This window comes from Triticum urartu, chromosome 3 (genome assembly GCF_003073215.2).
Source record: "Triticum urartu cultivar G1812 chromosome 3, Tu2.1, whole genome shotgun sequence".
Lineage (NCBI taxonomy): Eukaryota > Viridiplantae > Streptophyta > Magnoliopsida > Poales > Poaceae > Triticum > Triticum urartu.
In genome coordinates, this window is record NC_053024.1 from 594,609,398 (window position 1) to 594,628,666 (window position 19,269).

General features: G+C 47.3%; 1 protein-coding gene across 1 annotated transcript; it reads right to left on the bottom strand.

The window, feature by feature from the left end:
* Positions 1–219: 219 nt before the first annotated feature.
* Positions 220–759, bottom strand: LOC125548791. The gene has a single exon (XM_048712332.1). The coding sequence runs from the start codon at positions 671–673 to the stop codon at positions 410–412; it is 264 nt and encodes an 87-aa protein (XP_048568289.1). The 5' UTR covers positions 674–759; the 3' UTR covers positions 220–409.
* Positions 760–19,269: the final 18,510 nt, after the last annotated feature.

The following is a 19,269-nucleotide window of genomic DNA, read 5'->3' on the forward strand; positions in this document are numbered from 1 at the left end:
CCCGCCCACCGGCCGGCACCACCGTGGCGTTGCCGTACTCCATCTGGCATCGGATTAGCGACGGTTCTCGGCTGTCGGCTTAGCGACGGTATGAGTGCCATACGCAACTGTATCATCCTTTCGTAATGATAAATCAGTAAATCACCCTGCTTCCCAAGAGCTGTGCCGCATTATGGTAACCTAGGAACGTTTATAAGTTTTTACCTTTGCCACAAACACTGAAATTTGTAACAGCGGGATTTCTTTACTCAGGTCAGGCAAGCAAATGAAGGAGTACACATTCAGCGAACCACGAAAAACACAGCACAGAACAACACTACCAAACGGCAAACAGAACAGGACACTACCCAACAGCCAGGGAAGAACTCGTACGTACGTACACACCAGCGTGAACTACACGTCCCGCTAATCAGGCGCCGTACTTGTAGCTTCCCATGTCCTCCGCGATCATGTCCAGGTCCCTGGAGGGCACGGCCATGGACATTGCCCGCCGGTGGCGCCCCGCCGCCGGCCTCGCGGGCTGCTGCTCGGAGGCGTCCGCCCCCGCCGCGGCGGGCTTCCGCTGCTCGCCGACGCCGTCCGCCGGCACGTCCTCCAGGCTGGCGAAGTTCTCCGGCAGCGAGAACACGCTCTGCGACGCCCTCCTCTGGTGCCTCCCCGGCCTCTGCGACATCTTGAAGAGAAACTACTGAGACTGGGGTCGAGGAGACCTAGCTAGCTCTAGCTACTACTACGATATGATGATGCTACCGCTTGCTTGAGTGAACTACAGGGCACCACCGATGTATATATAGGCCTGCCCAGCGCACGCTCGTCTGCAATTTGTTTTCCCAATTATTACGAGCCTGTTCACCAGTACTAACAGCAGTACAATTATTGTAACATGGAGTAGTGATTAAATTTGTGAGCGATCTGGCAGTCCATGGCTCCAAAGGGCATTGACTTTGTGCATGCATATCCATGGCGCGCGGAGCTGCATGCATGTGCATGCGCATGCGCATGGCTCCTACTTGGTCTGAACGTGGCGATCAATTAAGCATATGAGCATCTTGTTGATTACCGGATTAACGTTCGTCTTTGCTGATGTGGTGCTCTCATCTTTGCAAAGTATAGCCAACTTGGCACGCACTACTGGCTGCTGCTCTCTTGGTTGACATGGCTGGCTGCTCAGTACTGTATGTCCTCCGTACGTTTCGGATGTCGCTAGGAAGCTTCCTACGAGCTTAAACAAACGGCACTCATGAGGCGCATGTACAGGAATCTCAGGACCAGGCTCGCCATTTTTATTGGGTTAGTGCTTCACTCATGAGCCGTCCTGACATGATTAGCAGAGAGCCACGTGCAAACCGAAGAGGGAATCAACCATGCAATAACAAAACCAAATCATGCACAGTTATCACAAATCCAACTTATTTTCTTAAACGTCTAGGTTATCACAAAAATGAGCTGGTACAGATCGGGGTTCCTTGCTAACGGTTCTATACGGAGATCCTAGTAATTATTCCCTTTAATTCCAGCACGACATATATCGTCAGTTCTAGCACCATATACTCATATAGCATAATGCTCCTACACTGTCTAATAAGTGCTTGTTAATTAACCGATTAGAAACTGGTTTATTCAGTACTGTACCATCTTTCTGTTACAATGGAATCAGTATTGTTTTTCCAGTTTTGGAGGAAACACATCGTTTCATTCTGTAGGTGCTACATCTCGAAAGAACTCCTGATAGAGCTAGCTGGATGTTCTTGCCTACAAGAAAACCCCCCAAAAAAATGCCGGGCGGTGTTAACTGTCAACACACAAAGGCACCCCGCATGTTAGCAGATTCCGAAACTCGTAGCCCGCGTCCAGTGCAAGCTCACATGGGTCGATCGACCGGGCCATGATACGCTCGTAACCCACACATGCACAAATCATTGCGTTCTTTTTTCTTTCGAATCATATTATGAGCTTTATTTTATCTTATATATATAGGAGTGACTAGTTTTTTTTAAGAAACACCTGCAATTCTATTCATACTAGTAACCATTACAAATACACTGATGTTATACACCAGCCAGAAGAGGGGGATGGATACAGAGAGAGACTAGTTTCAGAGTGCTAGAAATATTAGCACTTTATAGATTAATCAAATCCACAAGTAAATAGTGTTGGAAATATGCCCTAGAGGCAATAATAAAATGATTATTATTATATTTCCTTATTCATGATAATTGTCTATTATTCATGCTATAATTGTGTTATCCGAAAATCATAATACATGTGTGAATACATAGACCATAACATGTCCCTAGTGAGCCTCTAATTAACTAGCTCGTTGATCAATAGATAGTCATGGTTTCCTGACTATGGACATTGGATGTCATTGATAATGGGATCACATCATTAGGAGAATGATGTGATGGACAAGACCCAATCATAAGCATAGCACAAGATCGTGTAGTTCGTTTGCTAGAGCTTTTCCAATGTCAAGTATCATTTCCTTAGACCATGAGATCGTGTAACTCCCGGATGCCGCAGGAGTGCTTTGGGTGTACCAAACGTCACAACGTAACTGGGTGACTATAAAGGTATACTACAGGTATCCCCGAAAGTATATGTTGGGTTGACACGGATCGAGACTGGGATTTGTCACTCCGTATGACGGAGAGGTATCTCTGGGCCCACTCGGTAATGCATCATCACAATGAGCTCAATGTGACCAAGTGTCTGATCACGGGATCATGCATTACGGTACGAATAAAGTGACTTGCCGGTAACGAGATTGAACGAGGTATTGGGATATCGACGATCGAATCTCGGGCAAATAACATACCGATTGACAAAGGGAATTGAATACGGGATTGATTGAATCATCGACATCGTGGTTCATCCGATGAGATCATCGTGGAACATGTGGGAGCCAACAAGGGTATCCAGATCCCGCTGTTGGTTATTGACCGGAGAGTCGTCTCGGTCATGTCTGCATCGTAGGGTCTACACACTTAAGGTTCGGTGACGCTAGGGTTGTAGAGATATTAGTATGCGGCAACCCGAAAGTTGTTCGGAGTCCCGGATGAGATCCCGGACGTCACGAGGAGTTCCGGAATGGTCCGGAGGTGAAGATTTATATATAGGAAGTCCAGTTTCAGCCATCGGGAAAGTTCCGGGGGTAATCGGTATTGTACCAGGACCACCGGAAGGGTCCCGGGGGTCCACCGGGTGGGGCCACCTATTCCGGAGGGCCCCATGGGCTGAAGTGGGAGGGGAACCAGCCCCTGGTGGGCTGGTGCGCCCCCCATGGGCCTCCCCCTGCGCCTAGGGTTGGAAACCCTAGGGGTGGGGGGCGCCCCACCTAACTTGGGGGGCAAGTACCCCCTTGGCCGCCGCCCCCTCCTTGGAGATTGGATCTCCTAGGGCCGGCGCCCCCCTAGGGGCCCTATATATAGCGGGGGAAGGGAGGGCAGCCGCACCCAAGTCCCTGGGGCCTCCCTCTCCCCTCGTAACACCTCTCCCTCTCGTTGGAGCTTGGCGAAGCCCTGCCGAGATCACCGCTGCTTCCACCACCACGCCGTCGTGCTACTGGATCTCCATCAACATCTCCTTCCCCTTGCTGGATCAAGAAGGAGGAGACGTCTTCCCCAACCGTACGTGTGTTGAACGCGGAGGTGCCGTCCGTTCGGCGCTCGGTCATCGGTGATTTGGATCACGACGAGTACGACTCCATCAACCCCGTTCTCTTGAACGCTTCCGCTCATGATCTACAAGGGTATGTAGATGCACTCTCCTCTCCCTCGTTGCTAGATGACTCCATAGATTGATCTTGGTGATGCGTAGAAAATTTTAAAATTCTGCTACGTTCCCCAACAGTGGCATCATGAGCTAGGTCTATACGTAGTTTCTATGCACGAGTAGAACACAAGTTGTTGTGGGCGTTGATTTTGTCAATTTACTTACCGTTACTAGTCTTATCTTGATTCAGCGACATCGTGGGATGAAGCGGCCCGGACCGACCTTACACGTACGCTTACGTGAGACTGGTTCCACCGACTGACATGCACTAGTTGCATAAGGTGGCTAGCGGGTGTCTGTCTCTCCCACTTTAGTCAGATCGGATTCGATGAAAAGGGTCCTTATGAAGGGTAAATAGAAATTGGCATATCACGTTGTGGTTTTGGCATAGGTAAGAAACGTTCTTGCTAGAAACCTATAGCAGCCACGTAAAAACTTGCAACAACAATTAGAGGACGTCTAACTTGTTTTTGCAGCATGTGCCATGTGATGTGATATGGCCAAAAGGATGTGATGAATGATATATGTGATGTATGAGATTGATCATGTTCTTGTAATAGGAATCACGACTTGCATGTCGATGAGTATGACAACCGGCATGAGCCATAGGAGTTGTCTTAATTTATTTATGACCTGCGTGTCAACATAAACGTCATGTAATTACTTTACTTTATCACTAACCGTTAGCCATAGTAGTAGAAGTAATAGTTGATGAGACAACTTCATGAAGACATGATGATGGAGATCATGATGATGGAGATCATGATGATGGAGATCACGGTGTCATGCCGGTGACGACGATGATCATGGCACCCCGAAGATGGAGATCAAAGGAGCAAAATGATATTGGCCATATCATGTCACTATTTGATTGCATGTGATGTTTATCATGTTTTTGCTTCTTATTTGCTTAGAACGACGGTAGTAAATAAGATGATCCCTCACAATAGTTTCAAGAAAGTGTTCCCCCTAACTGTGCACCGTTGCGAAAGTTCATTGTCTCGAAGCACCACGTGATGATCGGGTGTGATAGATTCTAACGTTCACATACAACGGGTGTAAGCCAGATTTACACATGCAAAACACTTAGGTTGACTTGACGAGCCTAGCATGTACAGACATGGCCTCGGAACACAAGAGACCGAAAGGTCGAACGTGAGTCGTATGGAAGATACGATCAACATGGAGATGTTCACCGATGATGACTAGTCTGTCTCACGTGATGATCGGACACGGTCTAGTTGAGTTGGATCATGTATCACTTAGATGACTAGAGGGATGTCTAATCTGAGTGGGAGTTCATTGAAATAATTTGATTAGATGAACTTAATTATCATGAACTTAGTCTAAAAACCTTTGCAAAATGTCTTGTAGATCAAATGGCCAACGCTCATGTCAACCTCAACTTCAACGCGTTCCTAGAGAAAACCAAGCTGAAAGATGATGGCAACAACTATACGGACTGGGTCCAAAACCTGAGGATCATCCTCATAGCTGCCAAGAAAGCATATGTCCTAGAAGCATCGCTAGGTCAAGCACCCATCCCAGAGAACCAAGACGTTATGAACGCTTGGCAGTCACGTGCTGATGATTACTCCCTCGTTCAGTGCGGCATGCTTTATAGCTTAGAACCGGGGCTCCAAAAGCGTTTTGAGCAACACGGAGCATATGAGATGTTCGAAGAGCTGAAAATGGTTTTCCAAGCTCATGCCCGGGTCGAGAGATATGAAGTCTCCGACAAGTTCTACAGTTGTAAGATGGAGGAAACTAGTCCTGTCAGTGAGCACATACTCAAAATGTCTGGGTTGCACAACCGCTTGTCCCAGCTGGACATTAACCTCCCGGACGAGGCGGTCATTGACAGAATCCTTCAGTCGCTCCCACCTAGCTACAAGAGCTTAGTGATGAACTACAATATGCAGGGGATGGTGAAAACTATTCCTGGAGTATTTTCAATGCTGAAATCAGCGAAGGTGGAAATCAAAAAGGAACATCAAGTGTTGATGGTCAATAAAACCACTAGTTTCAAGAAAGGCAAGGGTAAGAAGAACTTCAAGAAGGACGGCAAGGGAGTTGTCGTGCCCGGTAAATCAGTTGCCAGGAAGAAGCCAAAGAATGGACCCAAACCTGAGACTGAGTGCTTTTATTGCAAGGGAAAGGGACACTAGAAGCGGAACTGCCCCAAATACTTAGCAGACAAGAAGGCTGGCAACACTAAAGGTATATGTGATATATATGTAATTGATGTGTACCTTACCAGTACTCGTAGTAGCTCCTGGGTATTTGATACCGGTGCGGTTGCTCATATTTGTAACTCAAAACAGGAGCTGCGGAATAAACAGAGACTGGCGAAGGACGAGGTGATGATGCGCGTCGGGAATGGTTCCAAGGTCGATGTGATCGTTGTCGGCATGCTACCTCTACATTTACCTACGTGATTAATTTTAAACCTCAATAATTGTTATTTAGTGCCAGCTTTGAGCATGAACATTGTATCTGGATCTCATTTAATATGAGATGGCTACTCATTTAAATCCGAGAATAATGGTTGTTCTATTTATATGAGAGATATGTTTTGTGGTCATGCCCCGTTGGTCAATGGTTTATTCTTAATGAATCTCGAACGTGATGTTACACATATTCATAGTGTGAATACCAAAAGATGTAAGGTTGATAATGATAGTCCCACATATCTGTGGCACTGCCGCCTTGGTCACATCGGTGTCAAACGCATGAAGAAGCTCCATACAGATGGATTTTTGGAGTCTCTTGATTTCGAATCATTTGACACGTGCGAACCATGCCTCATGGGTAAAATGACCAAGAATCCGTTCTCCGGAACAATGAAGCGAGCAACCAACTTATTGGAAATTATACATATTGATGTGTGCGGTCCAATGAGCGTTGAGGCTCGCGGTGGCTATCGTTATGTTCTCACTCTCACTGATGACTTAAGTAGATATGGGTATGTCTATTTGATGAAACACAAGTCTGAGACCTTTGAAAAGATCAAGGAATTTCAGAATGAGGTAGAGAATCAACGTGACCGAAAGATAAAATTCTTACGATCAGATCGCGGGGGAGAATATTTGAGTCACGAATTTGGCACGCACTTAAGGAAATGTGGAATAGTTTCACAACTCACGCCGCCTGGAACACCTCAGCGTAATGGTGTGTCCGAATGTCGTAATCGCACTCTATTGGATATGGTGCGATCTATGATGTCTCTTACCGATCTACCGCTGTCATTTTGGGGCTATGCTTTAGAGACTGCCGCATTCACTTTAAATAGGGCTCCGTCGAAATCCGTTGAGACGACACCGTATGAATTATGGTTTGGGAAGAAACCTAAGATGTCGTTTCTAAAAGTTTGGGGATGCGATGCTTATGTGAAGAAACTTCAACCTGAAATGCTCGAATCCAAATCGGAAAAATGCGTTTTCATAGGATACCCTAAAGAAACTATTGGGTATACCTTCTACCTCAGATCCGAAGGCAAGATCTTTGTTGCCAATAATGGATCCTTTCTAGAGAAAGAGTTTCTCTCGAAAGAAGTAAGTGGGAGGAAAGTAGAACTTGATGAAGTAATGCCTCTTGAACTGGAGAGTGGCGCAGCTCAAGAAAATGTTCCTGAGGTGCCTGCACCGACTAGAGAAGAAGTTAATGATGATCATGAAACTTCAGATCAAGTTGCTACTGAACTTCGTAGGTCCACAAGGACACGTTCCGCACCAGAGTGGTACAGCAACCCTGTCCTGGAAATCATGTTGTTAGACAATGGTGAACCTTCAAACTATGAAGAAGCGATGGTGGGCCCAGATTCCGACAAATGGCTAGAAGCCATGAAATCTGATATAGAATCCATGTATGAAAACAAAGTATGGACTTTGACAGACTTGTCCGATGAACGGCGAGCGATAGAGAATAAATGTATCTTTAAGAAGAAGACGGACGCGGATGGTAATGTTACCATCTATAAGGCTCGACTTGTCGCTAAGGGTTATCGACAAGTTCAAGGGGTTGACTACGATGAGACCTTCTCACCCGTAGCGAAGCTGAAGTCCGTCCGAATCATGTTAGCAATTGCCGCATACTATGATTATGAGATATGGCAAATGGACGTCAAAATGGCATTCCTTAATGGCTTTCTTAAGGAAGAATTGTATATGATGCAGCCGGGAGGTTTTGTCAATCCTAAGAATGCTAACAAGGTATGCAAGCTCCAGCGCTCCATCTATGGGCTGGTGCAAGCATCTCGGAGTTGGAACATTCGCTTTAATGAAATGATCAAAGCGTTTGAGTTTATGCAGACTTATGGAGAAGCCTGCGTTTACAAGAAAGTGAGTGGGAGCTCTGTAGCATTTCTCATATTATATGTGGATGACATACTTTTGATGGGAAATGATATAGAACTTTTGGACAGTATTAAGGCCTACTTGAATAAGTGTATTTCAATGAAGGACCTTGGAGAAGCTGCTTACATATTAGGCATCAAGATCTATAGAGATAGATCGAGACGCCTCATAGGTCTTTCACAAAGCACATACCTTGATAAGATATTGAAGAAGTTCAATATGGATCAGTCCAAGAAGGGGTTCTTGCCTGTGTTGCAAGGTGTGAAATTGAGCTCAGCTCAATGTCCGACCAAGACAGAAGATAGAGAAAAGATGAGTGTCGTCCCCTATGCCTCAGCCATAGGGTCTATCATGTATGCCATGCTGTGTACCGGACCTGATGTAAACCTTGCCGTAAGTTTGGTTGGAAGGTACCAAAGTAATCTCGGCATGGAACACTGGACAGCGGTCAAGAACATCCTGTAGTACCTGAAAAGGACTAAGGATATGGTTCTCGTATATGGAGGTGACGAGGAGCTCGTCGTAAAGGGTTACGTCGACGCTAGCTTCGACACAGATCTGGATGACTCTAAGTCACAAACCAGATATGTGTATATTTTGAATGGTGGGGCAGTAAGCTGGTGCAGTTGCAAGCAAAGCGTCATGGCGGGATCTACATGTGAAGCGGAGTACATGGAAGCCTCGGAGGCAGCGCATGAAGCAATCTGGATGAAGGAGTTCATCACCGACCTAGGAGTCATACCCAATGCGTCGGGGCCGATCACTCTCTTCTGTGACAACACTGGAGCTATTGCCCTTGCCAAGGAGCCCAGGTTTCACAAGAAGACCAGGCACATCAAGCGCCGCTTCAACTCCATTCATGAAAATGTTCAAGATGGAGACATAGATATTTGCAAAGTACATATGGATCTGAATATCGCATATCCGTTGAATAAACCTCTTCCGCGAGAAAAACATGATCAACACCAGAACTCTATGGTTGTTCGATTCATCACAATGTAACTAGATTATTGACTCTAGTGCAAGTGGGAAACTGTTGGAAATATGCCCTAGAGGCAATAATAAAATGATTATTATTATATTTCCTTGTTCATGATAATTGTCTATTATTCATGCTATAATTGTGTTATCCGGAAATCATAATACATGTGTGAATACATAGACCATAACATGTCCCTAGTGAGCCTTTAGTTAACTAGCTCGTTGATCAATAGATAGTCATGGTTTCCTGACTATGGACATTGGATGTCATTGATAACGGGATCACATCATTAGGAGAATGATGTGATGGACAAGAACCAATCCTAAGCATATCACAAGATCGTGTAGTTCGTTTGCTAGAGCTTTTCCAATGTCAAGTATCATTTCCTTAGACCATGAGATCGTTTAACTCCCGGATGCCGTAGGAGTGCTTTGGGTGTACCAAATGTCACAACGTAACTGGGTGACTATAAAGGTATACTACAGGTATCCCCGAAAGTATCTGCTGGGTTGACACGGATCGAGACTGGGATTTGTCACTCCGTATGACGGAGAGGTATCTCTGGGCCCACTCAGTAATGCATCATCACAATGAGCTCAATGTGACCAAGTGTGTGGTCACGGGATCATGCATTACGGTACGAGTAAAGTGACTTGCCGGTAATGAGATTGAACGAGGTATTGGGATACCGACGATCGAATCTCGGGCAAGTAACATACCGATTGACAAAGGGAATTGAATACGGGATTGATTGAATCCTCGACATCATGGTTCATCTGATGAGATCATTGTGGAACATGTGGGAGCCAACATGGGTATCCAGATCCCACTATTGGTTATTCACCGGAGAGTCGTCTCGGTCATGTCTGCATGTCTCCTGAACCCGTAGGGTCTACACACTTAAGGTTCGGTGACGCTAGGGTTGTAGAGATATTAGTATGTGGTAACCCGAAAGTTGTTCGGAGTCCCAGATGAGATCCCGGATGTCACGAGGAGTTCCGGAATGGTCCAGAGGTGAAGATTTATATATAGGAAGTTCAGTTTCGGCCATCGGGAAAGTTTCGGGGGTAATCGGTATTGTACCGGGACCACCGGAAGGGTCCCGGGGGTCCACCGGGTGGGGCCACCTATCCCAAAGGGCCCCATGGGCTGAAGTGGGAGGGGAACCAGCCCCTGGTGGGCTGGTGCGCTCCCCATGGGCCTCCCCCTGCGCCTAGGGTTGGAAACCCTAGGGGTGGGGGCGCCCCACCTGACTTGGGGGGCAAGTCCCCCCTTGGCCGCCGCCCCCCTTGGAGATTGGATCTCCTAGGGCCGGCGCCCCCCTAGGGGCCCTATATATAGTGGGGGGAGGGAGGGCAGCCACACCCAAGTCCCTGGCGCCTCCCTCTCCCCTCGTAACACCTCTCCCTCTCGTTGGAGCTTGGCGAAGCCCTGCCGAGATCACCGCTGCTTCCACCACCACGCCGTCATGCTGCTGGATCTCCATCAACCTCTCCTTCCCCTTGCTGGATCAAGAAGGAGGAGACGTATTCCCCAACCGTACGTGTGTTGAAGGCGGAGGTGCCATCTGTTCGGCGCTCGGTCATCGGTGATTTGGATCACGACGAGTACGACTCCATCAACCCCGTTCTCTTGAACGCTTCCGCTCGTGATCTACAAGGGTATGTAGATGCACTCCCCTCTCGCTCGTTGCTAGATGACTCCATAGATTGATCTTGGTGATGCGTAGAAAATTTTAAAATTCTGCTACGTTCCCCAACAAATAGTAAGCATGGCAAGGAGAGTATGCAACTAACACCGATACCTAAACATGTGAGCACGTACAATACACAGAACCAAGACATCTATGAATACATCATATACAGCTAGCACATGAACGAACAAATAGGGGATGACAAATAACCCTCCGGTTGGCGAGGCAAACGGGGCGGCGCAGCAGCAACAGCCTCTGCGTCGTCCGCGACCTTCTTCTTGGCGGAGACGACGGCCATGGAGTCGATGCAGGGAAGTAGTCAAAGAAGAGGGCGAAGACGGGGGCAAACCAGGAGTAGTCGCGTCGAGACGCTCCCCAAAAACCTTATTGCCGTTCTTCCGGGAAGGATCTCGAACGAGTGGGTTCCGGAGGCACCTGCTCTCCTGACCAACCGTGCACGCGGTCGTCGGGATGGGATCCCTAGAAGTAGCATAGTGAAAGGAACAATAGATGACAACTAGAGTTATGTAGGAGGGAGGGAGTGAGTTAGGGTTTACTCCACAGGCGAGCACGCTCCTTATATAGGCCGTCGGGTAGATGGGCCTGGGCTGAGGACCACGACTAAGTCCACGAATAGCCCACGGTCCAACATCTTAGACAGTGGCACTTTCGTTAGCGACTCATTAATTAATCCATAATTAATTAACCATTTCTAACCAGCAAAAATAAGGCTCGGCTCCGCTCATTCCTGCAACACCCGGCGTGCGTGCTTGTCATGATGAGGCGAGGCGAGGCGGGCGGCGGAGGAGAAGGAGCGTGTGTACAACTCCTCTTCTCAAGCTCCCAATGGCATGTGGTAGAGCATCAATTATAAAAGGGGTCTCACTCTTACTACTGCAGAAATATGATACTAAACTTCCCACCACTTTTCATGCACCTAAATGAGCCTTAGAGATTAACCAGGGATTATTGTCTTACATGGGCCAAAACCCTTCTATAATCCAACAATCCCCCACCAGATCTCGAGGCACATAATTTTTATATACCAGAATTTTCAGTGGAGATTGTTAAGTTGACCTTCCACCTATAGCAACAGGATTAGACTTCTTCACAGCTGAACAATGAACTATGCCTTGAAATAGGTATAGAGTGCAGAAGTTTCGCCTATTGTCAGCTGATAAGTGGCTGCCGAAGGCTAAACCCCACGGGTGGAGCTTATTAGTCATACTCATGAGCTCCCAGTAGTCGAGCTCACATAGGCGTGTTCCTCCAAAGATCGCTCTGTAGGATAGCATCTTGCTTATACAAGCTTTGGGACATATTAAGACAAAACTCAACTTGTCTTATGGATTACGAGAGTATTGCATCTCCAACGGAGTGGGTTCATAAGGATACTCTCCTCAGTTGACCACTGAATTGTTTTCACATGTCCTAACTCACAAAATCTCCGATCACATAGGTTGGGTCACCCCATCGGAACTTACGTGGGTCTCATTGTTGGAAATATTCCCTAGAGGCAATAATATTATATTATTATATTTTTGTTCTCATAATTAAGAGTTTATATTTCATGTTATAACTGTTATGGTCCTGGAATATGCGATTCAATGGAAAACTCATATGCACGTGTGGAATAATAAACGGTAAATAATAGGTTCCCTTCTCGCCTCTAAGACTGGCTCCTGTGTTGTTGGTGATCATGTTTTCCGGATCTTAGGATATTGTTAAGTGTAAATATAGTCCTAAAACAACATTGAGAGTATGACGTTAGAAAAATGATCATATGGAACCGACCCAAACTTGTTTGATACTTTGAGATAATATTGTCTGAGATCAATTGTTATAACATGGAGTGGTAGCATGTGTTTTTAATTCCTTAGACCATGAGAGTATCATAGTAACCTCCTACTATACGGTGGACTTTGGGGTTTCTCAAACTTCATCTGTAATACGGTGATCATAACGACAACTTACAGGTTCAACAAAAAGTTTGACAAGGGACCAGATAGCTCAAGAGTGGGATTTGCTCCTCCGACGATGGAGAGATATTCTTAGGGCCCTCTCGATGTGATAACATCCATCATCATCTGGCCAGACACAGGTGATCATGTCACGGGGATGCCAGAACACTTCAACAAGAAAGAAAAACAAAATCGGTAATGAGAAGAATGGTATAGTGAGCATGTGCATGACTCGAGAGGATACCGGCACACCTCGAGTTTTGTAAAGTATCATGAAGCAAAGGGAATAGGAAAGCACATTTTCTCCCTTGGTGTTTTTGGTAATCCATGTCAACATACATATTGTTGGACTTATGTTTTCATTTAGTATGTTTCAGAAAAGTTCAATATTGGCATGGCAAGGACATGAGGATGTGGACCCCTTTAAAATGCTAAGGACATGGATTGGCACAAGCTTCAATACTCAACATTTTTGGTTAAGTGACCCAAGATCACATTGAGTTCATTGGAAAGCCAATACGATTAAAAGGGGATGAGATTTTGATCATGACTCAATTGCTCAAGTGCTTGAAGATATTACCCCAAAAATCCTCAAATACCTTGTGCAAATTCCATCTGTCCAAGCCCTAAAAGTCCAACTCGGTCCCACCAAAATCTCCACATCCAGACCCACTGAGTTATCCTAGACACTGTCAAAGACAAACCCTAGACTTTTGGTTGTATCGAGATGACGATCGGTCCCACCGATTTGCACTGACCAAGTTTCTATAACCCAATTAATTCATTTTGGAATTACCGAGTTTAAACGATAAAAACTACCGAAACGTGGTCTTGCTTAAGTCATCGCATATTGGTCCCTCCGAGATTGTTTGTTCGGTCCCACCGAAATGACCAATGTTCGAATCTTTTACACAGGTTAGTCTCACCAGTTTTTGGTTTGGTGTCACCGAGTTGAGTCAAAATGTTGTAACGGTTGGATTTTGGATGAAGACAATAAATACCCCTCCACCCCCACTTTATCTGTGAGAGACCATCAGAACGAATCTACACTTCCACCATAAAAATTCTGAGAGAGAACCATGAAAGTGCGACTAATCCCCGGGTGGTTTTGGTAATTCATAACAACATATAGCTCATTGAACTAATATACATTCAAGTTCAATATTTTAGAAAGTTCAATGAATGGCATGGCATGGACTAGAGATGTAGACCCCTCAAAATGCTAAGGAACATGTTGGCAAAAGCTCAAGACTCTTCATTTATATTTTAGTGATCCAAGATCACATTGAGTCCGTAGGAAACCCAATACTATTAAAATGGGATGAGGTCTTGCTTAATGGTCTACTTGCTCAAAATGCTTAGTGATATTGCTCCAAAGCCCTCAACCACTTTCTCATTTCCAAATATGTCTGTCGGTGTCAAAACCGGCGGATCTCGGGTAGGGGGTCCCGAACTGTGCGTCTAAGGCGGATGGTAACAGGAGGCAGGGGACATGATGTTTTAGCCAAGTTCGGGCCCTCTTGATGGAGGTAAAACCCTACGTCCTGCTTGATTATTCTTGATAATATGAGTAGTACAAGAGTTGATCTACCACGAGATCAGAGAGGCTAAACCATAGAAGCTAGCCTATGGTATGATTGTATGTTGTCCTACGGACTAAAACCCTCCGGTTTATATAGACATCGGAGGGGGCTAGGGTTACACAGAGTCAGTTACAAGGAAGGAGATCTACATATCCGTATTGCCAAGCTTGCCTTCCACGCCAAGGAGAGTCCCATCCGGACACGGGACGAAGTCTTCAATCTTGTATCTTCATAGTCCAACAGTCCCGCCAAAGGATATAATCTGGCTGTCCGGATACCCCCTAATCCAGGACTCCCTCAGTAGCCCCTGAACCAGGCTTCAATGACGATGAGTCCGGCGCGCAGATTGTCTTCAGCATTGCAAGGCGGGTTGCTCCTCCAAATACTTCATAGAAGATTTTGAACACGAGGATCGTGTCCGGCTCTGCAAAATAAGTTCCAAATACCACCGTAGAGGGAATAATATTTACAGAAATCTAATCTGCTGACGTACCCCGTAGTGTGACATCACACCACAGCCAGGTCTTTATTCGAATAGTTTTTCCTAACCTATCTCAGCATGTTTCGCGAGGCGGTTTCCTTGGCACGTCTTGTCGAAGCAGAGATCGTGTCCCCTTATTATGGGATTCCCATTAATACGGACGTGGGTAACCCAACCGTGCCTATTAGCAGGACTCCTAAATCTTAGGCAAGTCCCAAACGGCCACGAGGAGGATGCTTGATATTCACCCTCTTTATAAAGGGGACAAGGCCTTTTCCTCTTGATCTTAATCGAATCCGCCTCTCGCATCGAGTTCCAACACCCAAAGCTCAGTTTTAGGCACTTCGTACCTTCAAATATGTCCGGATCCAACCTTCAAGGTCGGTGGATGCCTTCCTCCATCACAGAGGAGGACATCAGGAAGTTGAGAGAGGCCAGATATCTGACAGCCGAAATTTCACATCGGCTGCCTGCCCTAGGGCAGGTCGTCCCTACTCCCGAACCCAATGAGAGCGTCGTGTTCGTCTTCCACTTCCTCCGAGGACTAGGCCTTGCTCTGGATCCCTTCGTTAGGGGTCTTATGTTCTATTACGGGCTAGATTTTCACGATCTGGCCCCGGATTCCCTTCTTTACATCTCGACATTTATTGTCGTATGTGAGGCCTTCCTCCGCATTACTCCTCACTTCCGCCTCTGGCTCAAGACCTTCGATGTGAAGCCGAAGACGATCGAGGGGCAGCATGCAGTGTGCGGAGGCGCTTCAATAAGCAAAATTGCTGACGCTCCATGGCCTGAGGGTTACTTCCCAGTGGTGTCCGGATTGTGGCAGCGGGAGTGGTTCTACATCACAGCTCCCCGAAGTGCCAAGTGGGTAGCTGCCCCCGCCTTCCGCTCAGGCCCCCCACCACAACTGATGTCATGGATTAGCGGGGGGCTGAGCTGGGGTCCAGCCAAGGACGTGCCAATACTGCAAAGGCGTATCCGAGATCTCCTCGAGAGAGATATCAGTCTGGTTATGGTAGTGCAAGTTATGCTAGTCCATCAAGTCCAGCCTTGTAAACGCCGGCCCCTTCGCATGTGGGAATTCAACCCGGAAGGACCGCGAGCTATCCAACATTTCCTCGGCATGACGCACGAAGAGATGTACAATTGTTCTTCGGACCACAAATCATGTGTCCGGACATCACTGAGGATGTAGGTCTGAGCTGCAATCGCCCGGATACCCAAGTAAGTAGCCCCGCATCCGTACACACTGTCCGTTTTATTTATAGCAACGTTGCCCTAAAAAAGAAAAACCGCTCTTGGTCCAGGATTGGATAGCGAAGGCAAAGTTGATCAGGTGTCCGGCCCCCCTCCCTGAGACCTCACCAAATCCCGTGCTAACCAGGATGCTGGAGATTGCGCCTTATCAAGCGCCCTTGGGAGAAGATAAAGGGGGGAACAAGGAGGTTAGCGCCTCCGCGAAGGAGGTTAGCCGGGGAGGAGGGACTAAAACTTCCTCTCCCCAGGGAAGGAAGAGGACCGCCTCCGAGGTCCCGGAGATAATGGTCTCCAAACAGGGGGAGAAATCTTCGCCGGAGGGTCCTGCCTCGGGGGCTACCCTGGCCGCACTATGCCCTCAAGGGGATCAGCCCTCCACCGAGCTGTAAGTAAAAGGGTACTTAATAATGATAATATCTCGCTTTACTTCTGAGGAAAATAACCGAAGCATTTATCTTGCAGTTCGGATCTTAGCCCTTCTCAGCAGAGCTCGTCTTCAGGGGATCTTCTTCCAGAGATGATGGAGAGCGAAACGCCTCCCCCTGCCACACCGCCTCACAAGGCGGGCGACCCCGAGGTGTCGTCGCAGAGGGTTTCTCCTGATCCGGCAAGGCCAGAAGGTAATCCTATGGCCACCCGAAGTCCTCAGTATCCGGCTCTTGAAGAGAGCAATCAAAAGAGTCCGGCACCATCTGGTGTGCGGTCAGACGTACCGAGGGATCTGCTAGAGCAAGCGGCTATCTCAGAAGAGCACCGCATGTTGATGGTTACGGTGATTGAAAGGATTTCGTCCGCCGAAAGCGGGTTGCATGAAGCCTTTATGAGTCTACTGACGGGTTTTGAGGTACGTGAAATGATGTACATCTTTGACAGTACCGCGCATTTTTAGATGTGCCCTGTGTAGATAGTAGCCCCTGAGACTCTGGTTGCCATAGAAAACGGCGGCAAACAGAGGATGATAGTCCCAGGTAATAACCAGACTGCCTTTATGTGCAGGTGGTGGAAGCTCCGGTGGCTAGCCGGATTGATGGGTTTGCCGAACTAATGCGGCAGCTGGATGCGGTAGATGCCGACATCGTGCTTGTCAACAAGCGACTTGACGAGGCACAGGGTCAGTGATTTTTCTGGTGATCGTCACATAGTAAGAGCAGCATGATGCCAGTATCTTTAATGTGTTGTGACTGCAGATGGAGCTACCACCATGGAGACCCTTCAGGTGGAGCTTGCCCGAGCCAAGGAGCACGCAAGGAGCAGCAATGCGGCCGCTTTAAAGGCGGCCGAGGGTTTAAGGGCCGAACAGGCTGCACATTGCGAGAGCAAAGAAAAAATTGCCAAGATGGTCGTGGAGTTAAAAGATGCTGCTGACCGTTACCGGCTTCTTGAAGAAGAAAACCGGGCGAAGGCGACAGACCTGGAGAAGGCCCGGGTGGCTGCCATGGAAGCCCGCTCCAAAATTAGAGCGACGAAGGAGGAGCTAAATCAAGCTGCAGATATCATTTCTGGAAGCCCTTCTTGTTACGGACTAAGTTCGGAGATCCAAAATATGCTCCTCTAGACCGGCTATGGAGTTCTGCGGACGAGTACATGGATTTGGCTGCAAGTGCTGCTGATGCGGCCGAGTACTTCAAGGATCAGAAGGGTCCTGAAGTGGAGAAGCTGTTCTGGTCACAGTTTCATGCTCAAGTCCGTCCGCTGTTGCTGAATGAGCGATTGACCGGTTGGGCCGAGCTCCATACATTATCCGAACTTGCCATGAGGTCCATAGTGGATCATCTGTGGCCAGGAGGGCCAAGGCCGATAGCTACTTTAGCTTGGTGCAACAATTCCTTGGTGCTGTGCCACGCATCGATGTTGTAAAGAGGTCGGCGTGCATAGAGGGCTCACGGATGGCCCTTGCCCGTGTCAAAACATACTGGGCGGAGATGGATGCCAGCACTGTTGCGGCACAGGGTTCGACCATAGGCCGAGTGGCTGCCGAGCACTACCTTGAAGAAGTTCTTGAAGGCGCTCGTTTGCTAGAGGCTCAGTGCTCGAAGAATATTATGTTTAAGTGACATGTATTCCCATTGTAAGAACAATGTTTTATTGAATTTATCAAGGCTGTATTTATACTTTTGCTCGAAACTGCTATGATGCCTCCTGTGCGGCCGTTGATGTATATATGTATATAACCTGAAAGATGGCAGTCGTCGGCTTCAGCCCCCACGCGTATAATGCGGGGGTGTTCGTAGAAGACGCATGTTCACACTTGATCCAACGTCTTGGTCCATTAAGGAGGTGATAGCGCAGCGAACTAGGCAATCATACTATAATGCTTTAACACTTTCACTTAGCCAGAGGAGTTTGACAGTGGGGCTACTATATAGCCCCTGGTGGCTCCGCGCTCATCCGGATTCGGGGCGCGTACATGCCTGGCCGGGAAACGGCCCTTCGTTAAGGCGGAGGAGTCCCGAAGATTCCGCTAGGTCATCGAGTGGTTGACCAGTCTCACGCTATATCATGACAGTCAGTTTTTGGCTTTCTCTACTGAGGTGCTCGTCCGGATGAACCAGGGCACAATCGCAGTAGTTCTCCTGGTGCCGCCTTAGCCGATAGAACCAACGTAAGGCAGCAAAACACAGGAGCCGGGCAAACCCAACATTTGACCAAAGACATGATTCGGAGCTGATGCATATAAGGCCAAACTCGCGACGCCGAACACTCCCTAGGGTATTCGGTCTTTATGATGTAAACCGGGTCGAAACAGTGCCCTTTGTAATGAGCCCCTGGTGTGTAGGTACGTGCAATATTCTGACGTGGCCACATGCCAATACGTCAGCATCCTTCTCGATTGTACTGAGAATACGAGGGATGTTTATCAACAAGAGACAGTAAAAAAGGTTTATGCAGGGTCTTAATCTAAAAAGAATCCTCGGAACGGGTCCCTGATGCACGTCTATGCCTGTGTCTCCGTTGTGCCGTATTCTGTACGGGTGTAGCACGATGGTCATCTGAAAAGGAAAGGAACTTAATTGAAAAGTCGTTGTGCAAAAGGTAGCTTATACTAAATAAACCATGTACAGTTCAAAATGAGTAAAGTTGAGCCTAATTGCCACTTGTTTGCGCACGTTGAGCCCCTTGTATTGTAATAGGGGTATAGCCATCAAACCTGTATCAATTACATATAGCTGTACCGGACTC